Source organism: Strix uralensis, chromosome 2 (genome assembly GCF_047716275.1).
Source record: "Strix uralensis isolate ZFMK-TIS-50842 chromosome 2, bStrUra1, whole genome shotgun sequence".
NCBI lineage: Eukaryota > Metazoa > Chordata > Aves > Strigiformes > Strigidae > Strix > Strix uralensis.
In genome coordinates this window covers 49,977,287-49,997,818 of record NC_133973.1, presented here as the reverse complement: position 1 = coordinate 49,997,818, position 20,532 = coordinate 49,977,287, and the positions used below count along the sequence as shown (strand labels likewise).

Genomic DNA, 20,532 nt, shown 5'->3' with positions numbered 1-20,532 from the left:
TTCAAGAGCTCACAGCATGTCAGACTTCCTCTACTAACAAAGCACTGGGTGTATTTCTGGAGAAAATGGCAATAACTTTGCTTGTAACTGTACAGTTGCAGTTTAACTGTATCCCTCTGGTCCATGTGACCACAGGAATAAGACACAATCACTGAACTGTGTGTCAGAGCAGTGACACTGGGAGAGGTAGATGGCTACTGTTAACTGGGATGCAGTTTAAGAACAGTATATAGCATGTAACTGTAGTTAAAATCCACAGTAGTCAGTGGACAACGTTATAATGTGTATTTTTAGCCCAGGGTAATTGACATTTTTTGTAAATAATTAATAACAACACCAAGGAACATCTTGTAAGTATGGATATAAGAGCTCTATTCGCTAAGGGACTTGGTTTTTTTTCCCTTTCTCTCTTTCTTCCCCAAGTGATGTCCATCTCAGAGGCTTCTCTGCTGACAAGATTCCTCATTTTATGCAGGGCAGGATTCTCAATATATTATAGAGGAGGTCATGCTGCAAGTAATGCAAAGGCCAAACTGCCCTGGGAAGCTTTTGCTAGCTGTTTGTTCTTCTGCCCTCAAAAGACAGCTCCCTTGCTTCTGTAATCTGACAACAGAACTATCTTCTGAAATTAAACCACCCTCTCCAGTAGAGTTCCAGGTAAAGACAACAGTTTATCTACAAGTACCAGCCGCGGGGTTTCTCAAGGTTTCATGGGGATTCTGACAAGCCTTTTCTCCAAACATGACCAGAACACAGTGCCAGGAGTGCTGCCTGTATATCCACAACAGACTTTTTTGTAACTTCACAACAGTAAATTCCCCTTTTTGCCTTTTGAGAAGTTCCTTCAGTAAGTATGAAAGTTTCCTTCAAGGGGAAAAGACTAGACCACTCTGGCTGAAGGTTTTTAGGTCCTTTAAAGCCGAAGTCCAGCATTCAGACTCCTTGGCCCTTCATGGCACATTGTAAAAAGTCTTGTTATGCAAACCCCCATACTTCAGGACACAAAATGTGAAGGGGTACAGAATGAAGAATGAACAGGAGTTGCAGCAGTAACTAGCTGCAATTACATATATTGTCAGGTAAAATGCAAGTTTGTGCTTAGGCCCATTTTCAGGTACAATCACTATACTAGTTATCACATGAGATATCACAACAATCAGCAATAAATCTCAGCCATAGCAGTCTCCATTAGTCACAAATTAAATGCTGCCTACCATTACTTATTCAATAGGACATATATTTAGCTGATTAGCGTGTGCTATTTTGTTACTATTTTATTTTGCATATGTTTCACTGTAGTGCATGTAGAAATGGAAAGGAGCAGCAAAAATATTGTAGATGGAGAAAAGGAAAACGAATCACAACTCATGTTGTATATTAAAACTCGCTGCATCAAACACAACATCTACAGGTCTGTGGAAGAAAAAAATTCTTTATGACAAAGAAGAGTATGCTAATTAGTTAATTTTAGATGACAGACCAGCAGCAGGGGATGACTACAGGAATATCTTAACTGATAAGCAGTTTATGACCTTCAGTGGATCCAACTTCATGACATCTCACTAACTATATCCCTCCCACAAACTCAGACTCATAACTATGATCTTAGAAAGTCTATTCATCTCTCCTAATTTGGTGAAAGAGCAAGACCAAAGAGATTTAACAGAAGTTACTGTAAAGTGCAAATTATGTAGGAATGGGTTTGTAAATAATGAACCAACCTACTGTTTTGCGGGTTCCTTATTTTTGCTGATGGGTTTGCACTCTCTAAAACTGAGCAAGAAAACATGAAGCAAAATTAAAACAAAATTGATCATGTTGACTTGCAATTTACTGAAACTGCAATAAAAAATGACAATACTCGGAGGAAGTGTTAGAAATAACTGTTGTAGTTGTAAAACCTCTGGTATTTTTGATATCTTTATGTATATTTTTGATATTTTTATGGTATCATGTTATAGGATTACAGCATAATGGAAATTATCCAGAGAATTTGGAATTCTTCTACCAGTTTCAGTGGGTATTTCCTACAGAGTACCACAAGAAATATAAAAATACTATCAAAGGGAAATCCCTCAACAGTGAATATCTGAAAAGTTTATTGTACTGATGTGAGAGAGAACTGATTTCCAAACTGTGTAAAGAACACCCTCATTTATCAGTACTCAATCTGCACAGGCATATTCTATTGACCAGTCAGTTTACCATTCTTTAGAGAGCATCACATCCAAAGGATGATCACTAACCCCTTCTTGGAGACAAAGCAAAGTATCGGGCAGATGCGAGCATTAATTTCTTTCAAATAAAGATAATCTTCATTGGCTTGGCAGGATGAGTCATAAAACAATTCACTGACTATATCACATTTTATACAAGGCTGCTGGTCATGCCTAAAACAACTGAACTGATGAATGAATGTCCTCCATAGGGGACAATCCTTAGATTTGGTATCATTTAAGGCTGCTGGATGTGGCAAGTGATTGATTTACATCCTAATTTTATGTAAAATTTATGCACATGCTTAGTTCCACACTGCAAACAAACCCAAACTCCTAGTCTCCATTTAGTACTGTGCCTGCAACTCTTCTAGAAACTAAGTTTTCAGATATGATCTGTGACTACTATCCAAAATCTAGAAATCTGTGTCACTGTCAGAACCTGATAACCAACACAACACCAAAATTAGGATGAAGACAAAAATTACTTCATAATGGCTTCGCAGCTTTCAAGATGCCCTTTACTTTGCTGACCTTTCTGTAGAAATCTTTTCTTTAGAGTGAATCTCTGTGCACACCCTCTCTGTGCACACCCTAAATGTTTCTGTCAGACTCTCAGTAAGCTAATTTTTAAAAAAATGTTTTAAATATTGAAAATAGCAAACGTTGAAAATAGCAAACATTGAAAATAGAAAATCAGAATAAATATGGGGTTAAATTTATGTCTAAATATTTCTTAGAGAGAAGAACCTCTTTAAAGCCTCACATTAAAAATTCATATTTCTCTGGGTACTGCTTTAGTGTGATGACTACAATGTTACATTTCACAAAATGTTAATTTTCCTTTTCCCAAGTTTTCTGAAGAGAAAGACTCTGTTGTTTCCTTAAAATAACAGGAACATTATGACACAGCAGGGTAAAAGCAAGAAAAAACTAAACACTTTTCCCTTCTAAATGGTATATTTATGCTGTACATAAAAAATAAGTTAATGTTGCAGTGTGTATTGGGGCAATTCACTCAGATTATACGCCATTTCTTTCAAGATTCCTGATCCATAGCACTTCTATGTTCCCAGACCCCTTCTGCACTGTTTTCTGTTTTCTTTTGTTCTTCATTTACATTTCTGTGCAGTAAATTCCAGATGATGTTCTTCTACTCAGCTTAGCTCCTTTGCCTCTCTTCACGATAAAAAGGACTTGTTCCAATAGGCAAAACTGGAAATTCAGGTGACTCCTATGTGACACAACTATCTTTTTTTTAACTGTAGTCAGGGCTTTTTGTATTAAAACTTATCTGTAGATCTGAATTTTCATTGTAACTGCCTGTTGCATCTGTACTGACTCAGGCTTTTCAAAAAATATCAGAGGATAATTTCATGGACAGAAATTATCATAATTTTTTTAAGGCACAGAATGTAAACCAACCAAGGCTTATGGGCCTTGTTTGAAATTAGATGGAAATTATGCTGAAATCTGCATTGAAGTGATGAGTATTTCCTTTTAAATAAAATAATCATAGAATGGTTTGGGTTGGAAGGGACCTTTAAAGACCATCTAGTCCAACCCCTCCTGCCTTGGGCAGGGACACCTTCCACTAGATCAGGTTGCTCAGAGCCCCGTCCAACGTGACCTTGAATGTTTCCACCTCTCTAGGCAACCCATTTCAGTGTTTCATCTCCCTCATTGTAAAAAATTTATTTTTTATATCTAGTCTGAATCTACCCTTCTTTAGTTTAAAACCATTAACCCTTGTCCTTTCACTATAGGACCTACTAAAAAGTCTGTCCCTGTCTTTCTTATAAGCCCCCTTTAAGTACTGAAAGGCTGCAAAAAGGTCTCCACAGAGTCTTCTCTTCTCCAGGTGAACAACCCCAGCTCTCTCAGCCTGTCCTTATAGGAGAGGTGCTCCAGCCCCCTGATCATTTTTGTGGCCCTCCTCTGGACCCACTCCAACAGGTCCACGTTTTTCTTGTGCTGGGGGCCCCAGAGCTGGATGCAGTAACTCCAGATGGGGTCTCATGAGAGTGGAGTAGAGGGGGAGAATCACCTCCCTCAACCTGCTGGCCATGCTTCTCTTGATGCAGCCCAGGATACGGTTGGCTTTCTGAGCTGTGAGCACACATTGCCGGCTCATGTCCAGCTTTTCATCCACCAGTACCCCCATGTCCCTCTCCGCAGGTCTGCTCACAATCTCTTCATCCCCCAGCCTGTATTGATACTGGGGGTTTCCCTGACCCCTGTGCAGGAGCTTGCACTTGGCCTTGTTGAATCTCATGAGGTTCACATGGGCCTACCTCTTGAACTTGTCCAGGTCCCTCTGAATACCATCCCATCCCTCAGGCGTGTCAACTGCACCACTCAGCTTGGTGTCATCTGCAAACTCACTGAGGGTGTACTTGATCCACTGTCTATGTCATTGATGAAGATATTAAACAGCACAGGTCCCAGTATGAACCCCTGAGGAATTCCACTCATCACTGATCTCTATCCAGACATTGAGCAAAATAAGATGAAGTATGAGCTGTGATGCTAGTCATAAACCAGTGGATCAACCCATAGGTGTCTGGTGCTGTCTGCGGCACCTGAGGGTCCCTGCCTGGTCTCCAGCTGCCAATCCAGAGGAGCACAGATCTCCCCAAGGTCCTACATCATATCTCCGAGCCCCCCATAGATATATGGTAAGTCCTTGGGTGCCACAAGTGGCATTGGGTACTTTTGTGTGATCAATTACATAGAGCCATTAGCATGTCAGTTTTGAATTACAGAAATAAAATTATATCAAGTATCTAACGTTCCAAAGGAGCTTTTTAAAAACACTGAGCTATTTGTCCATCACTGCAATAAATTTATTTCCATTGGAAAACACGTATTTAGAGTGTAGTAACACTATAGTTAGAGTGTACAAATACAGGTCCTATATTCTGTAAAACCTTGTACTTGCGAAGCAAGAAGCTGGTATTTCGAAGCTGGCTTCAATATTCCTAATAGCTGAATATACTTTTTGTTAGGCCTGTTGATGGGTGCCATATATCATTGGATATAGTCTCCTACATGCTCCATGTTTGAAATAACAGAGAATTCCAAGGTTTATGACCTTCTTATATTTTGTCTTTGAAATACAGGGTGTTATTCTCGTCCTTTGAAGTAATTGGAAAGCCATCTTTTGACACAAAGAGGTTTCTGGATCAGCCTGCTTCTCCTAGAGCCATGTAAAGAACCTCTCTTTTACTCACCTGCTTGTTCCAGCTACTGTTCAGCTTTGGGGACAAATTTCAGCTCGCTCTTTATGTTTTGAATCTCTGACAAGTTGACAGCAGGACCTGGAAGTTTCTTAGCTCCTGGGAGATGTTTCTTGTCTTTCTCCTCCTCTGTCAAAGCAGGAACACTCTGCACAAAAGGATACCAGTAACCTTACTGCTGCAATAGCAATCTCTCAAGCATGAGCACAGGTCAGTTATTTGAGAAACAGGAAAAGATGTTTTTATACTAAATGCAATCCCAATGGAAACTGGGGGGAGGGGTCAAGGGGGAGGACAGAAAGAAATAGGTTATTTTGTTGGTTGTTGTCTAAAATGTCTAAAAGCATTCTGAAAAAAAAAAAAATTTGAAGGTGCTCATTGCAGGGGAATGTGGATCTTTTGGTAAATGAGTAAGCACTTACAGTGTCAGACCATTAGCAGAAAATTAACTGAGCGGAGTATTAAAGTCAACTCCCAGGTTCTTCATATTTTAGGGGAAAAAAGCAGAAGAACCATTTTTATAATCTAATTTCTTTCAGAGTCTCATAGTTACCAGCCAATTGAGGAGGAAAACCATCATGCACTTCTGCAGCTCTGGAGAAGAGCTATGATAATAGATTATGGACTCCAAAATAGATAGGACTTAAAATTAATAACAAAATTAGTATAGTAGGTTATGGACCTCCATTCAAGCTGAGTTCAAGTTGATGCTTAATTTTCCTTAACCTCTTTTTTAAGACCAGAGAGTTTTTGTCATTTTATGTTTGAATTAGGGTAGTGCCTGACAGCTATTTTGCTGACACTGTAAAAATTCAGTCTAAATAACAACACTTACACAATAGTAAGTATATCAGCTAATTTCCCAATGGACCACAGTATTTCAGCCCTTGGTACTTCCTTAGCTGTACTATTTCTCCTGGGTGAAGTACAGTATGTATTTCAGAAAATTTCTATTCTAGACTGAGTAATGTTTTGAAGGAGTAGTTTTCCAGTAGGGAGTTTAAGGTTCATTCAACCTGTTCTGAATTTTATAAAGCTGGCATAGAGGGGGAATCATGTAGGTTTAGAAATGAATTAATATTTTATTGTAAATTATTTCACAATTAAATTATTTTTTCTTTTTTGATTACTCTGTGAATGTCCTTTTGGAATGGCCTTTTTGGAGTTAATTCGGTATTTAGATACATTAGCCACCCTTTTTGGAAAGGTGTATTGAACTTGAACAGTCAATTCTTAATATTTTACTTCATTTTTAAAATTACAAAGCTATCTGTCACATATTATTGGCCAGTAAACCCCTCTTTTTTCTGTTGACTAATGGACCCCATGCTAATGAGGAAGCAGACTTTTTGCAATGTCACGTAGCAAATAAACAAGGAATTTTAGAAAACATATGTTCTTCCTATCTGATCCTTAAGCCATGAGCTTGTATAGTTCTTTCCTTTGACTGTTTTCTTGCATGATTAACTAATCTGAATAATTGGGAACAACTACCATTCCCCAAACCCCCATAGCAGATACTGTGTTAAAAATACTGTTTCAAGTCATCTACAGTACCATTTCTTCTACAAACAGTGCAAACTTTGACCACATTTTGGAGACTTTGCACTCCATAAATTGATGTTAGTTTTCCCTTCCAATCTCAGGTGTGTGCTATTTATGACTGCATCCCCCCATATCAATGACTCTGTGTGCAATGCACAACTGAGATCAGACCTTGGCCTTCGGTTTTATTGAAGAAATCTGAAGAGTGACTTAGATATATGACAAGAGTTAACAAATAACTTCACGGAAATGCTCTGACTGAAGAAGAGTGATTTTGTGAAATTCCCACCCCCCATTTCTTTTGCATGTTAACATGTCCGCTCCACTGACCTTCAAAAATGTATGTTCCCTTCTGACTCTAACATCCCTTTGAGTAAGACCCATATTTCCCTCAACTCCTTTGCCAAGGTTTGAAAATATAGTGAAAAATGCTAAGCACTGTTCGCAAAAGTTATATTTGTTTAAAGCTGATCTAAAGAATCACAAGCTGTATTGCAAAACTTAACGAGATGAGAAAGCTGAAAAGATAAGTTCACTGGTAGTGTTTTTATTCTATTCCTGTTACAAGATCTGTTTCTGTAGTCTTTACTCCCGTTGCTTTCATTGCATATTGGCTATAAAACTGGGGCCAAGAACTTTCATTCTGTAATGTCTGTCACATATACAGTATTCACATAACTGAGAAGAAAAGTAATATTCAATTACCCAACCAAATCTAATTATCAGCACTAGTCATTTATTTTATTTCTCAAATACTACCAGAATTCACACATGCTATATTAGTTTCTGCTTAATAACATGCATTCCTTCACCAGTTTAATTACTGTGGAGAGAATATGCTTTGTTTCTTTCCAGGGAAGAAAGCCACAATATGCGTTCAAGGTCACATTGTATATTTGGGTTTGTTTTTTTAAAATCTTTTTAAGAAGAGTTAAGTCAGCCTGGGTTTGATTTCTTCAGGAAAGTTCTCTGTAAACAGAGTACTATTTATATCAAATATGTCAAAATTTAGAAAAAAATCTGATATAGACAGCATAGGATTATCTCTTACATAACTGAACCTGACCATTTTAAGTGCCTCTGTCAGGTCAGGAGGAGGTGATGATTTGTCCAAAACTAATCTGGCTACTTCTTGTTTGGAGCTGAATCACCAGCAGTACCACTGCACACCTGGAAAGAAGTGGCTATCCACCTCCCTCCTGGTCCTCACGGCTCTGCTATGCGTGAGGGCAAGACTCCCTCCAGCCAGAACAGCTTTGCCCCGCCTGCATGGCAGTAAGTCCACCCGACCGAGTCCTGCCAGAGGTAGCCAGGCTGTGTGGGGTTGATTTGAGCCTTTCCCGCCCTTGGCTCTGGGGAGCATTTGCAGCTCTGGCCCAGCAGGACCAGTTCCTGGGTAGGGACTATATGAACTAACTCAGCCAGCTGTCCAGGAAGCCATAAGTACCCATCTTTACTTGAGTTTTTTTCTTGTTTGGAGTATCCCACTACCTTTTCCTCCACCACTCGGTTTCATTCTTGTTTATCATAAAAGTTCATGGTAAATAAGGTGCTTTAATATCATCCAGAAATACATGTTTAATCATAACCTTTGTGACCAGTGTTGGTTAAGGTATAAATTTCACTTCCTATTCAAAATTCAGTGTTAAATACTCCCTGTAAAATACAGGCATGAAAATACAGAATTCAATCTAAAATGGAGTATTTTCACCCCTATGCAGGTAAACGGGTTCACAATTTCTGTTTTTAATTTGCGAATGTATAGTATCCACAGTCAATTTCTCTTTGTTGATAAATACTCCAAAAACATCAGGTTTGAAAACCTGTTCCAATATTGTTAAGCTGTGACAATAAACACCACCACAGGGGAGCAGGTAGTAGCATATTCTTCCAAAGCCTTTCTATAACTTTTCCTGATGTATCCCATCAACTCCCACCTAGATAAATGCTGCTGGTGAAATCCTGTCTCTCTTTTCTGACAGCAGATATCATCTTGGTGTTGAAGCAGAGCTACACACCTTTGAAGCAGTTTAAATTCCTATAGGTGCCTTGGCATCAAAACCAGAACAAGATATATATGAAGTGTTTAATAGCTGGCCGTTCATTTCCATGAATGATCAGTACATGTTCAGCTGTGATGCCTAAGATTGGAATGTAATACTATAAGACTGATTAAAAGGCTTTCTTCTATCAATGGCAGGGATTCTCCTGGCAAAAAAAAAAATCAACTCCCCCTTCTTTTCTTACCTCTTCCACTTCTTCAGGTGTAAGTTCTTTTCTTTTATGCGGGTGGCCTGCACCAGGTCGAAACGCTCCCATTGGGATGTTAATATTAGCCTGTGAGAAGGAAATTATGATGCATATAGTAGTGACTGATAAATAAACATACAGCTGGTAAATGGCAAAACTCAAAAGTGGTGGGACAAGTGTATGACATTATTGTGGTTTCCGAGAACTTATGCCTTCAATGTATGCATCATCACACCACTCCCGTGGGAAAGAGAAGTGGTTTCATCTCCATTTTAAAGATGGAAAGTGAAAAAACAAAGCTACCTAGAAAGCTTTTGAAGTTCTGCATTTTAGTCTAATGCTCCCTGATTTCATTGGACTTAAAACGAATGAGTACTAGACACCAAAGTGTCTTTAGGCATCTGGGTCTGCTCTGATATGGTCAAGGTCAAACAGAAAGCAAGTGCCAGAATCAGCATTTAAGTGTAAACCACCTATATCCTAAAATAACACCCAAACGACTGGAGCACTCTCCCTTTCCCAGTGACACCAGTTCTCACCTCATTTAATCACAGGTTGTTAGGAAGGAAAGCCCGCCCTGAACCAACTTAAGCCATGAGTGTTTAAAATGTGATTTTACCAACAAAATTTACCCATGGGTGCTACAATTTACCCAAAATTTACCCATGGGTGCTAATGCCTTAGTCCTAGAAATACGCCTCTCGGTTGCAAAGATCTGTTGGAAAAGTTAGGAAGGCTTTTTGACCCTCCAGCGCCTGCTGGGTTTTGCCCAGCCACCCCAGCCCCATCTGCAGCAGGGGCTCACAGGTCAGAGCTGGCTAGCCCCCAGATTTAGCAAACTCCCTCCAGAATGATACCCACATGAATGCATCAATCCAATTTTTTATTTGTGGCAGAAAGCCAGTAGCCATAACATAAATGGGGCTGATAATAGATACCTTCAAAGTAAAGATTTTTGAGAAAAGAATGGCAGAAAATGTTGCTTAGGAAAGAGCAGCTAAAATGTATCTATTTCCCGATGTGACCCAGCCTGGATTATTTTAAAAGTCAAATAGTGTGATCAACTAAATGCACAATTTATACCTATTCTTATCTTGTTATCTCAGAAGAGAAGCTGCTCCTAGGAAATGTCATCAAAATATCATGACTCCCACTGGTAAAACCAGGGGGTGAATCGGTAATGTTACGGAGTGGAAGCGAAGAACCTTCCAACAGTGAGCTGTGTTATTGTAGTTTACCATCTGACTGATTTGCATTAAATGAAGATGACTAATTCCATCCTTCTGCTCAAATCCTGGTCTTGGCAGATCGTGCCCCAGGTTGGGCAACCACAGGAAAACAGCCCACTGTTTTCAGTAACAATTACTGTTCTGACAGCTGTAATCAAATATCAAGCAAATTAAGAATCCATTTGCTAAGAAATAAGCACCGTTCCCTTTATTCTATTTATCTATTTCCTATTATTTTATTTATGCAAGGCGATCTGCCATTTCAGTAGGGCTTGCAAATGTCTGTAGGGCCATGTAGTTTATACACAACTGGGTATTCACTTCATAATGTTTTTTCACTGAGCATTAGTTTAGATATTGTGAAACCTTTCATCTGCACTCCCTAAGTTCCCAGGAGACGGGGCATTTTCAGCCTCACAGTACTTAACCCATTATTTCATTTAGGAGTGGAAAAAAACAGCTTTGCTATTTTTAATTCTAAGCATCTCCCCCACTAGGCTCTGGTACCTCCAGGCAGCTTCTTTTTTTGGAATATGAAACTTCTTTGCACTTTACAGCTAGCGTGGTCACACAAGTTTGCAGAGTTGAAACACTAAGAGTTCTCTCTCCTCTTGGTGCTCATTTGGAACTCAGGCATTCCTTCCCCTTGGGGTCAATCAAAGCAGAAGCAGCCTCCCACAGCCACCCAGGGCATACCACAGCATGGCAATTCTGATATCCATCCCTTGCATTTCCTACTGTGATTGACAGACCAACTGTGACTAAAAACAGTTCAGGAAACAAAAATGAACTGCTAAGTGCCAGACTGCTAATTAAATTAAATAAACCACTCTTTGGTCTGCTCCAGCATTTTCACAGTAATCTGTGTCACACAAAAGCAGTTTGTACTATTTTATCTGCAATAAGTGCATTCACATCAGAGTTTGGACAAGACATACTCAGATATGAAATATTAACTTGGTAAAATGAGCAGCCTTTAAGACATAGTTTAACACTGTCTGGATCTGATAACACATACTATAAATTAAAATATTTCCAGTATGAAATGAAAGTATGACTGATTTCTGAACAGCTCCTGAACAGAGGTATCAAAGTCCTGAGCTGTAAATCTCCCTCTTAATCCAATGCTGGTCCCTTCCTGCAGATGAGCAGCCACATAATGGGTGGACCAAATTCTGTACACCAGTGTAGCTCTGCAAGGACTCTGTTGTGCTGAGATCAGCACAAGTTTGCAATTGTGTTTTTAAAATACATTTCAAGGCTCTTGTCACCTGTCTGCTGGAACAGAGATACAAGCCTCAGTGATCTCTTCCTCACCTGTTCCCTGTCCAGGAAAATGCTAAACCGGAAATTTTTTGTTGCAAACTCCTGAAATCCTAAATTATAATTGCTTTAGACAGACTCTCTGGTGTGATTATTATTTTTAATCATACTAATTATGAAAACTATTGGGTTTGTATCTTCCTTTGTTTTTGGAAAATGCCTACCATATTTTGGATGTCATTGCAATTTTTGTAATGAGTAGGTTTGTACTGATGTACTCTACTAAGATCTTCCCGAACAGACCAAAGGAAAAATATCTGTAAGCATGACATACAACATATATTTCTGGTTTGACTCAATTAAACTGGTATTTAGAGATTTGTTTGTTTAGTGTTCTTCTTTTTGTTTAATAGAGACAGGTTATCCAGATTAGGACACAACGCATGCAGCCATGCAAGAGTTGAGGACTGTTACAGATAAATTCTTCACAGCATCACAGCCATCCCTGGCTGTCCAGAAGGATGACTGAATAAGCTGGAAAGCTGCTTCAGTATAAATGTATTCAATTTTTAAATATAATAAAGGAACAACAGAGAAAACTGAATGTAATTTGAAAAAAAAAAAATAGGAAACCCCTCACCCTTACCTCTGGGGAAAGCCAAGAGTGGTGTTTGCTGGTAGAATAATTTTCAGTCAGAGCTCTACACAGCCTTTTACACACTGAGAGGGGGAGGCCAGCAATGAATGTTACCAGGAATAAACAGTACTTTGGTCCTCTGCCTCCCTGAACTACTCTTGGAAACCAGTTGCTACCTTTAACTCTTCCACATCTGTATTTAGTAGCTGTTGGCAAGTGAAGATTTTAGTGTACGTCTCATACAGTCAGAAAGAAGCCACTTCTGACACAGAGTACCATGAAATTCTGCAGTTAGTAAAGTGTCATTGCATTTCCATTGCTGCAGCATGATGTATATTGTCCAGGGGATGTCGGTCCTACTATAATAGCACATAATATCAAAGGATCATGGTATATGAATCACAATGTATAAAAGTAACGTCACATTTTGAGTCATGGTTCTTAGAGTGCTCAAAGTATAATAGGCATGAATTCAAGTGCAAGTGCCCTGCTGGAGCAACCTTTGACACAAAGTTTAATAGATTTGTTTTAAAGTTTCTGCTGTAATTTTTCTCATGATTCAAATTACCTTTGCAAAAATTAAAGTTTCTTTAGATATTAAACTTAGTGCTTAAATGTAATGCACTTTTTTAAATGGACAGACTAGAAGCATTTTTTTACATTTAGAAGTTGGAAAGTCATCATAAAAATAAAAAGGCATCTATAACTACTTCTTTACTTTAAAGAAAAAATAAACCAAATTCATTCCTTAAAAATGTTCGTATGTGCCTATGGATTTTAAATGTAAAATGTAAATACTTTTGAGCTATAAATTATCTACATTTTTTCATTAATCATACAAACATTTCTATTGTCACTGTAAAAGAGGGACGAAAATTTGAATTGAGTTAAATCAATGACAAACTTCTGTTAATTTCAACTGAATTAGAGCATTAGAGCATGCCTGTTCTAGTAGAGTTGATGATGATAAAGAGAACTAGCATTTTTACAGTGCCTTGCAACTTCAGAATGCTGTCTAACCACTGGATAAATAATCTTCTTGATATTCCAATCCACTGAGTTAGTATTATCTTGAGGAAACAGGACAGATCAGTCTTTAGAAAGTCCACTTTGTGTTTCTTATGTAATTTCAAGGGAACCTGAACTGGTGGTAAAATTTCACAAAGTACATGAAAATTCTGTAAAATTCTGCAGTTCAGGAGTTATTTTGGCCTTTTGACAAGAATTGATGATAGCATGAGCTAATTACAGTCTTCATGATGCTACTTCATGGTGATGGGATAATTCTCCAGCTGTTTTGTTTACAAGTCTGTAACAATCAACTTCACCCTTATAAGTACATGCCATTTGAGGAGGTATGTGATGTACAAGAATTTTTTAAATGAAAGCATCAACATTTCTCTCATTTTACTTTGGCTTTTAAATAAAATTATTCTTTTTAAGAAATTGGAAGTTATGGGGTTCTTTCCTAAAGGAATGCAGACATGAAAAACTTCCAATACCTATGCCATCATCTTTTCAATCTATAATTCTTCCAGCATTATATTAATTCTGTAGAAAATCTAACAGTTGCAAGAATTAATTTTACTCATAATGCTGATCAGTTATGCAGATGTATCACCATGTTTTGCTTAGCTGATCTACCAACAGGAATAACCTAACACTGGAAAGACCATGCAAGCAAGCGATCAACCAACCTATCTGGTCCAGATTTTTATCAGCTCAGATCATAAGATGCTCTTCAGGTCAAACTTTTTCAGTGCTTTCATACCTTCCAAGCTTTTCATTTTAAAAGAATAATCCCCAGTTAGCATTTCTGTGGTGTTTTTTCTGAGCAAAAATGCAGTTTGCCAAGCAATGGAGGCTGAGATTTATTATTTTATTATATTAGAAACATAAATACTGTCTCTTACCTGAATGGCTTTGACATGTGACGCTGGCTGTTTTGACATTTTTAAGACAGAGGCTTATCCCTGCAAGCAAAATGGGAAAGTGTTACAGGCTCTGACATTCTGATAGCTAAGGGAGATAAGCTAGAACTTAACCCATGCTGCCTCTTGACAGGCATCCATTTCATCTGCCCAGCTCCTGTTTCCATCTCAGTTTCAGAGTTGCTTAGTTATTCCTTCTGAATATCAGGAGACAGAACACCTGAGCTCCTCCAATTAATCTTTTATAGCCACAAATGGAGCTATCTCTTTCACATTAAAAACAATAATGAGTAGAGATAAGGAATCTCTCAAACCTTAACGGCATTGTAAAATGAGTAAGAATTAAGGGAAGCATTTGAGGATAAACAATGTATGATTATCTCTGTCACAGTATGTACACGGGAATTATTAGAACTCTCAGTTTAAACCTTCTTTCAAATAAAGCATAACTTGCTACAAAACATTGATAAATGCAGAAATCACCATTTTCTGACTCACAAATCCTTGTAAATCTTTAATGCCTATAGACTGAAAATGATCAAGATGGTCAAACTGTAAAGCTCTTTGACAATTCTAGGGCACAAAGTAGCCTATCTTCAAAGTTTTAGTTCATATAGATTCATCAATTTTCTTTAGCAACAAGATAAAAAAGAACAGAGTTTTCAATACAATTTTATGCAGGAGGAGAAATACTGACTAATATAGTATTAATATATAATAACAAAGGGAAATACACCACAGTAAAAAAATTCTGTAAAGTTTAAAATTTTATTATCAGATTAATTGAAACATCATCTCAGCCTTTTATTCTTTCACTGAGAATTAAGATTTTAACTGGACTAGACTTTCATCAAAGTCTGGTTATTTAACCATTATAATATAAATAAGATAGTAATACTAAAAGGTGAGAAGAGAGTTCACCAGAGAACTCACTGATCACAGCCAGACTCGAGCATATTTTTGCTACTATACTTAACCTGAGATGAGAAGGAAAATATTGAGAAAAGTAATAAATGACGTAGGAGAGAACAGTAGAAATATACTGAGAAATCAAAAGTGGGTCAAAGGCTTTGGTACTCCAAAGAGTATAACAGTCACATGGAGGCAGTACCACAGAAAAGTGTAGATGAGTTGTAGGTTGGCTTCAGCCTGGAATATCAGCCTGAAATTGTATCACTGGAGCTGCATGGAAGACTTGCCCTTGCATATTCTCACATTGGCTTTAAATCTTTGTATAACGCTGAGCAAAACTTAAACTAAAAATGGCCTGCCATTAGAGGTCTCCCTCTGATCACACTCTCAGCTGTAAAGAGTGCTGTCCAAACCAACAGTGTTAAGAGGACGTCATCTTCATAGGTTGCTTTGGGTTTAAATTGCTTCCATTAAATTAATAAGTCAGAAAAAAATCCTGCCATGCACAATAAAAACAGCATGCTACCAGTCAGTTTTATATTGTGGTTTTACATTTACATTTACAATCTTAAAATCAGAGGTAGTTCTAAAAACTTCAGAACTCACTTTAGGGGATGAAAACTCGGCCACTGAAGTTCATGACAAATTTTGCACAGGTTTCAAAAAGCCAAAAGCATTTACTGCACTGTCCCTCTTTCATTTTTGAAAATCTTTACTATGCACAGAGATAACTGTGCTGTAAACCAGTGATTGTATTCCAAAGATATTAGAAAACAATCCCCCAGTTTATTGGAAAGATAGGACTCACAATACAGAAAAGTTTAATTAATTTTTCTTATCACCTTCTCCTCTTTCTAATCAGAATGAAGAATGGAAACAAAACCACAGGAAATTAACATAGAACATTTTAAAGCACCATGGATCTACTTCCTAAACACTGTCACAAAAATTCACGCTAAGATGTACTTCTCCATCTTGTGTGACTGTGCATTGCAAAAGCACCAATAGACACTTCTTGGACCATCAGAGCTAAACGGGCAAGGATTCACATTGAATCTCAACTTTAAAACAAGCACAGTGATAGTGCTACTCAGTGAGTTGCTCTGGGTTCACAAAGTCTGTGTTCAAAATGATTGCAATCAGACACCAGTTCCTAAAGACAGATGCATGATACAATTGTGTAGGACTGTTTTTGGAGGAGGTGATCTTCCTACCAGTTCGTGCTGTCCTCATTACCGCTAGAGAAATCAGGACAACAGCACGCTACTGAGTAAAAATAGACAATCTTCTCTAGCTCTCTTCCCTTCCTTCCCTTCCCTGAGTTTCCCTCCAGAGCAATAGTGACCATCGATCACAGGAAAATAAACCTTAGATTACAAATGCATCTATTACTGAAGTGATTAGTTCATTCTTATAAATTCTTTTGTTCTTTTGCCATGTGCCTCAGAGAGAAAGTGAAGAGTGCTGCACTGATTGCATTATTTCTGGCATTCCAATCAGCTCTGCAAACTTGAAAAAACCACTCTTCACCCTCATTTCCATGGCAGGATTTCAGATGTACACAGCCAGACAAACGCAGACACATGCAGCATGTATTCCCCAGGGTCTTTTTGGTCTCCCCACACCTTACCTTTTACCTTTTATGGGCTGCATGCTGAGCCAAACTTAGAAAGCAATGGCAACATTAGTTCAGTTTGGAGCTGTTGTATGCCAGACTTCCCCTGCAAATTTCCTTGCTTCACAGTAAAAATACTCATTAACAGGACTATTCATGAAACACAAGACTACTACAGTGAAATAAATCAGTGTTCCAAAAAGAAACTTTGTAAAAAAACCCACAAGACTACTACAGTGAAATAAATCAGTGTTTTGAAAAGAAACTTTGTAAAACAAAGGACCTATCTTCTGTCCCTCTGCTAAAAATAATTTCTGACACGGCTGCAGCAAGATAATAAGCTGACTTATTCAATTTGCTTTAAATACGATGAGATATCATAATGCCATCTTTTGTAATCCACACAAGAGATGTACAGTAGCACACAGACAACAGAAAGAGCCCTCCCCCTGCCCCAGCTGGAAGCTGTCCTTTCCCCCCACCGCACTCATGGCATCAAGCACAACGGGTATTTTGGACACAGAACTGCAGTGTATTATCTTATTAAATGGCTTTGACAGGAACTACACTACTGTGAGACCCAGCTAGTAAAAATAAAGAAGAGAAACCCCCACTTTGCAGCTTCCAGCATGTTACAGAAAAACTTACTACATGCTCTAGGCAAATGTGATCACATTTTCTGTAATGCAGTTGACTCCGCTACAGTTACCTGTTAAGCTTACAGTGAAAGAACACCTCTCTTACCATCAAAACTCCCATGTAATATTTCTCTAGTTATAACAAACATATAGAAAACAATAATCATGTTTATAACCTATGTACTACAGTATTCAACCTAATACACAGTTACGCTTCTTATGAGTCACTAGGTATTTAAGTGACTTTCTGGTTTAAATCTTTAAAGATCCCCACAGACTATGAAGCAATAACTATAACAATCTGCTCTGAATATGCTAATATGCTGCATGAGACATTAAGATAAGCAGAAACCCACAACTATTTTAGTCATCTTGCAGCAGTTATTAAAGAGTTTTCATAAGGGTCTTTCAAGCTTTTAATTGACCCCTTCAAGATTAGCTTACTTATTTACTTATATAAGAAAAGCTCCAAACCGTCAAGTGAGTATGTGCACCTCCTTTTGATGCTGAAAGAGGTACCTTCTTCCACCAGCTGAGGTATTGACTGTGATCCTTTTAATGTGTCTGAAATAGCTCCGATGCTTTCAGCCCAGACGGCACTGAGAGCTGCTCCAGGCTGGAGTGGGACTGGGCTGAGAAGCAAAGTGTAAAAGGGAATTCCTGTCATAGCTTCCAGTTGTTCTTCCTAAATATAGAGTTTGATTCACCCTGTAACTTGGTCCCCTGTGACACTTGACCATCGTGAAACCAGGGCTCAAGTGTTAAGCGGGAGGTGTTGAAGGAACACACCTTTAGGTCCTTTTCCTGCCCTCCCTCTCCCTGTCGTTCTGGGCTTTTCACAAGTGCCAGGCATACAGCGGCAGAAGGTAACACACAACTCTTCCCCTGGTGTTTGGGGCAGCGTGTGCCTCCCTGCTGCCACACCGGAGAAGGAAATAATTATGGAGACGTAATTACAAAGAACTCACCTCGGAGGAACTAAATAGGGGAGGTGAATGCCACGCCAACATGACTGTATCACTGCCGGGCTGGGAGCGAACTCGCCCAGCAGCTGCCTTGGGGTCTCGGCGTAGCGTTCCTGCATGCAGGACAGCCGTGCTACCGAGGAGGACTTCTGACTGTGCGAGGCCATAGTGGCTTCTGACTATGTGAGGCCATAGGGCTTCTGACCACGTGAGGCCACAGCAGCCAGCTGCTGGGCCTTAGGGCACGTGGATAAAAAGAAGCTGAAGGAAGAGTGTAGGGGGGAGTTGCTATAGCTCGTGAGGGAAGTGAAACGTTATTATTTAGCCATGCTCGTGCTGGCTGGAGTACTGCCTTCAGTGAAGGCTACCGAAGGAGATCTGCCACAGCAAGTCATGCGTGGGGCACAGCCTTGTGTTTCCACTCCCAGAAGCACAGCCTCCTGTTCAATGCATCTTCACAAGAGTGAACTTTCTTCTTCATCACTCCTCTGCCATACCTGTCCTCCGCCTGACCCACAATACTAACGGTGACAACAGCAGTGTCATTATGGGCAATACTGTCCACTTGCTGCTGCTGCTACTTGCAACTTTTAGGAGAAGATCAGCAATGTTCAAAATTGATGCTAAAGACATTTAGAACAACTAGTGGTTGGGATAGTGATTTCAGAGAGGATTTCCCCTGACTTTAACTTATTTGACCAATCACTCATTTCAAGTATCTCAAAGAGGAAGATGACCACCCAGATCACTTCATTAAGCCTGTGACTCACTCTCTCCTGCCCTCCTTCCCAAAAGCACTGTCATCTGGAAGCACCTGATAAAGCTGATGACTTGCTCTGGCATCTTGCAGACTACTCATAGCCACCCCCTTCCCAAGGAAATGTGACAAGATGGACACACAACCAGGCATGCAACAAGCACATGCATCTGTGTTAGGTCAAGACTGGTGGAGGTATGTATAGCAGTCAGCTCATTCCAAGGACACCCCTTGGTCTATTCCTCAGAAAGGCTGAGCATGGCTGTTGTCAAACGTTTTGAGGCATGAGAAGACTACTGCACTTGAAGCATGGCAGAGTTACAACAGGGCGCACAGACCTCTTTTGCCTAGAATGGAGGAGTTTGCTGTTACAGTCTAAGGTCCTGCCTTCCAGGTGGTTGAGACCATGTTAAAGGAAAGCTGGAGTCAGATAAGTGACTTATCTCCTTGTGAAGGTTCATATTTACAACAAAAATATTAGAAGGCAATGAAAGAAGCAATATATTTTTGTGACGTGGTCTTGTACATGAATTTATTTCAATTTCTATTACAATAGTTATATTATAAACCAGCTCTGGAATATACAGTTCTTTCTTTCGTGTGTCATTAATTTAGCAAAGGTAGGCCATTGCTTACATTTTATAATCCCATCATCTTGCAAATATGCATAAGAAATACCAGCTTCACACTGTTTCCTTCAACAAATTTTCATAGCAGTGACAAGTAATTTCACAGATAGTCTTAGTGATATGTAAACAGGAAAAGAATCTACCTCTGTCACATACCTAACATCCATAAACTATCACACCTAAATTGTGGGGATAAAAGGAGTACACTGAAATTTTATTAGAAATATCAGAAAATGTAGGTCTGAGTAGATTTTAAAGGGAAAAATAGACACTTCTACCATTATTTTGCAGAGTACCATTACCTTTGAATAACCACTGGGATGCACAGCCCCATGACTTGCAGATTCATCTGCTAAATACGTGCAGCAGATGATTTACTAAATAAATAATGAGGCATATGTGCATTTCAGATGATGGATTCAATGCCTGGCAAGTTAGGGCCAGGTACATTGACACACACTGCATATATTTATTGTGTCTTGTGTACAGAGATCCAAAAGACAAAGTAACAATGTATTTATTTGAAGTATGAAAATCCCAGTATAGTTCAAAATACACTTTTGTTGCATTCCTAGAAGCTTGTCTAGTTAACATGCTTCCTGGAACAGCTTATTAGTTTTGAAAGCGAAGTTGATGGTTAAGAGAAATGTGTATGTATCTTACTTCTTGACTGCAATATTTCACTGTATAATGTCAGAATTGTTTC

General features: G+C 38.8%; 1 protein-coding gene across 8 annotated transcripts in view; it reads right to left on the bottom strand.

Annotated features, from left to right (window-relative positions):
* The window catches only part of SMPX (small muscle protein X-linked), a 44,507-nt gene extending 26,404 nt beyond the window's left edge, over positions 1-18,103 (bottom strand). For 4 of the 8 annotated variants that reach the window (XM_074858641.1, XM_074858647.1, XM_074858648.1 and 1 more), the window contains exons 1-4: positions 17,950-18,097; positions 14,293-14,352; positions 9,248-9,337; positions 5,450-5,603 (exon numbers count right to left, since the gene is read on the bottom strand). In XM_074858641.1, coding sequence (XP_074714742.1) covers positions 5,463-5,603; positions 9,248-9,337; positions 14,293-14,331 — 270 coding nt within the window. In that variant the 5' untranslated portion in view covers positions 14,332-14,352; positions 17,950-18,097 and the 3' untranslated portion in view covers positions 5,450-5,462. Of the gene's footprint in view, positions 1-5,449; positions 5,604-9,247; positions 9,338-14,292; positions 14,353-17,919 lie in introns of all 8 variants that reach the window. The other 4 variants (XM_074858642.1, XM_074858644.1, XM_074858645.1 and 1 more) reach the window with 4 other exon arrangements.
* Positions 18,104-20,532: the final 2,429 nt, after the last annotated feature.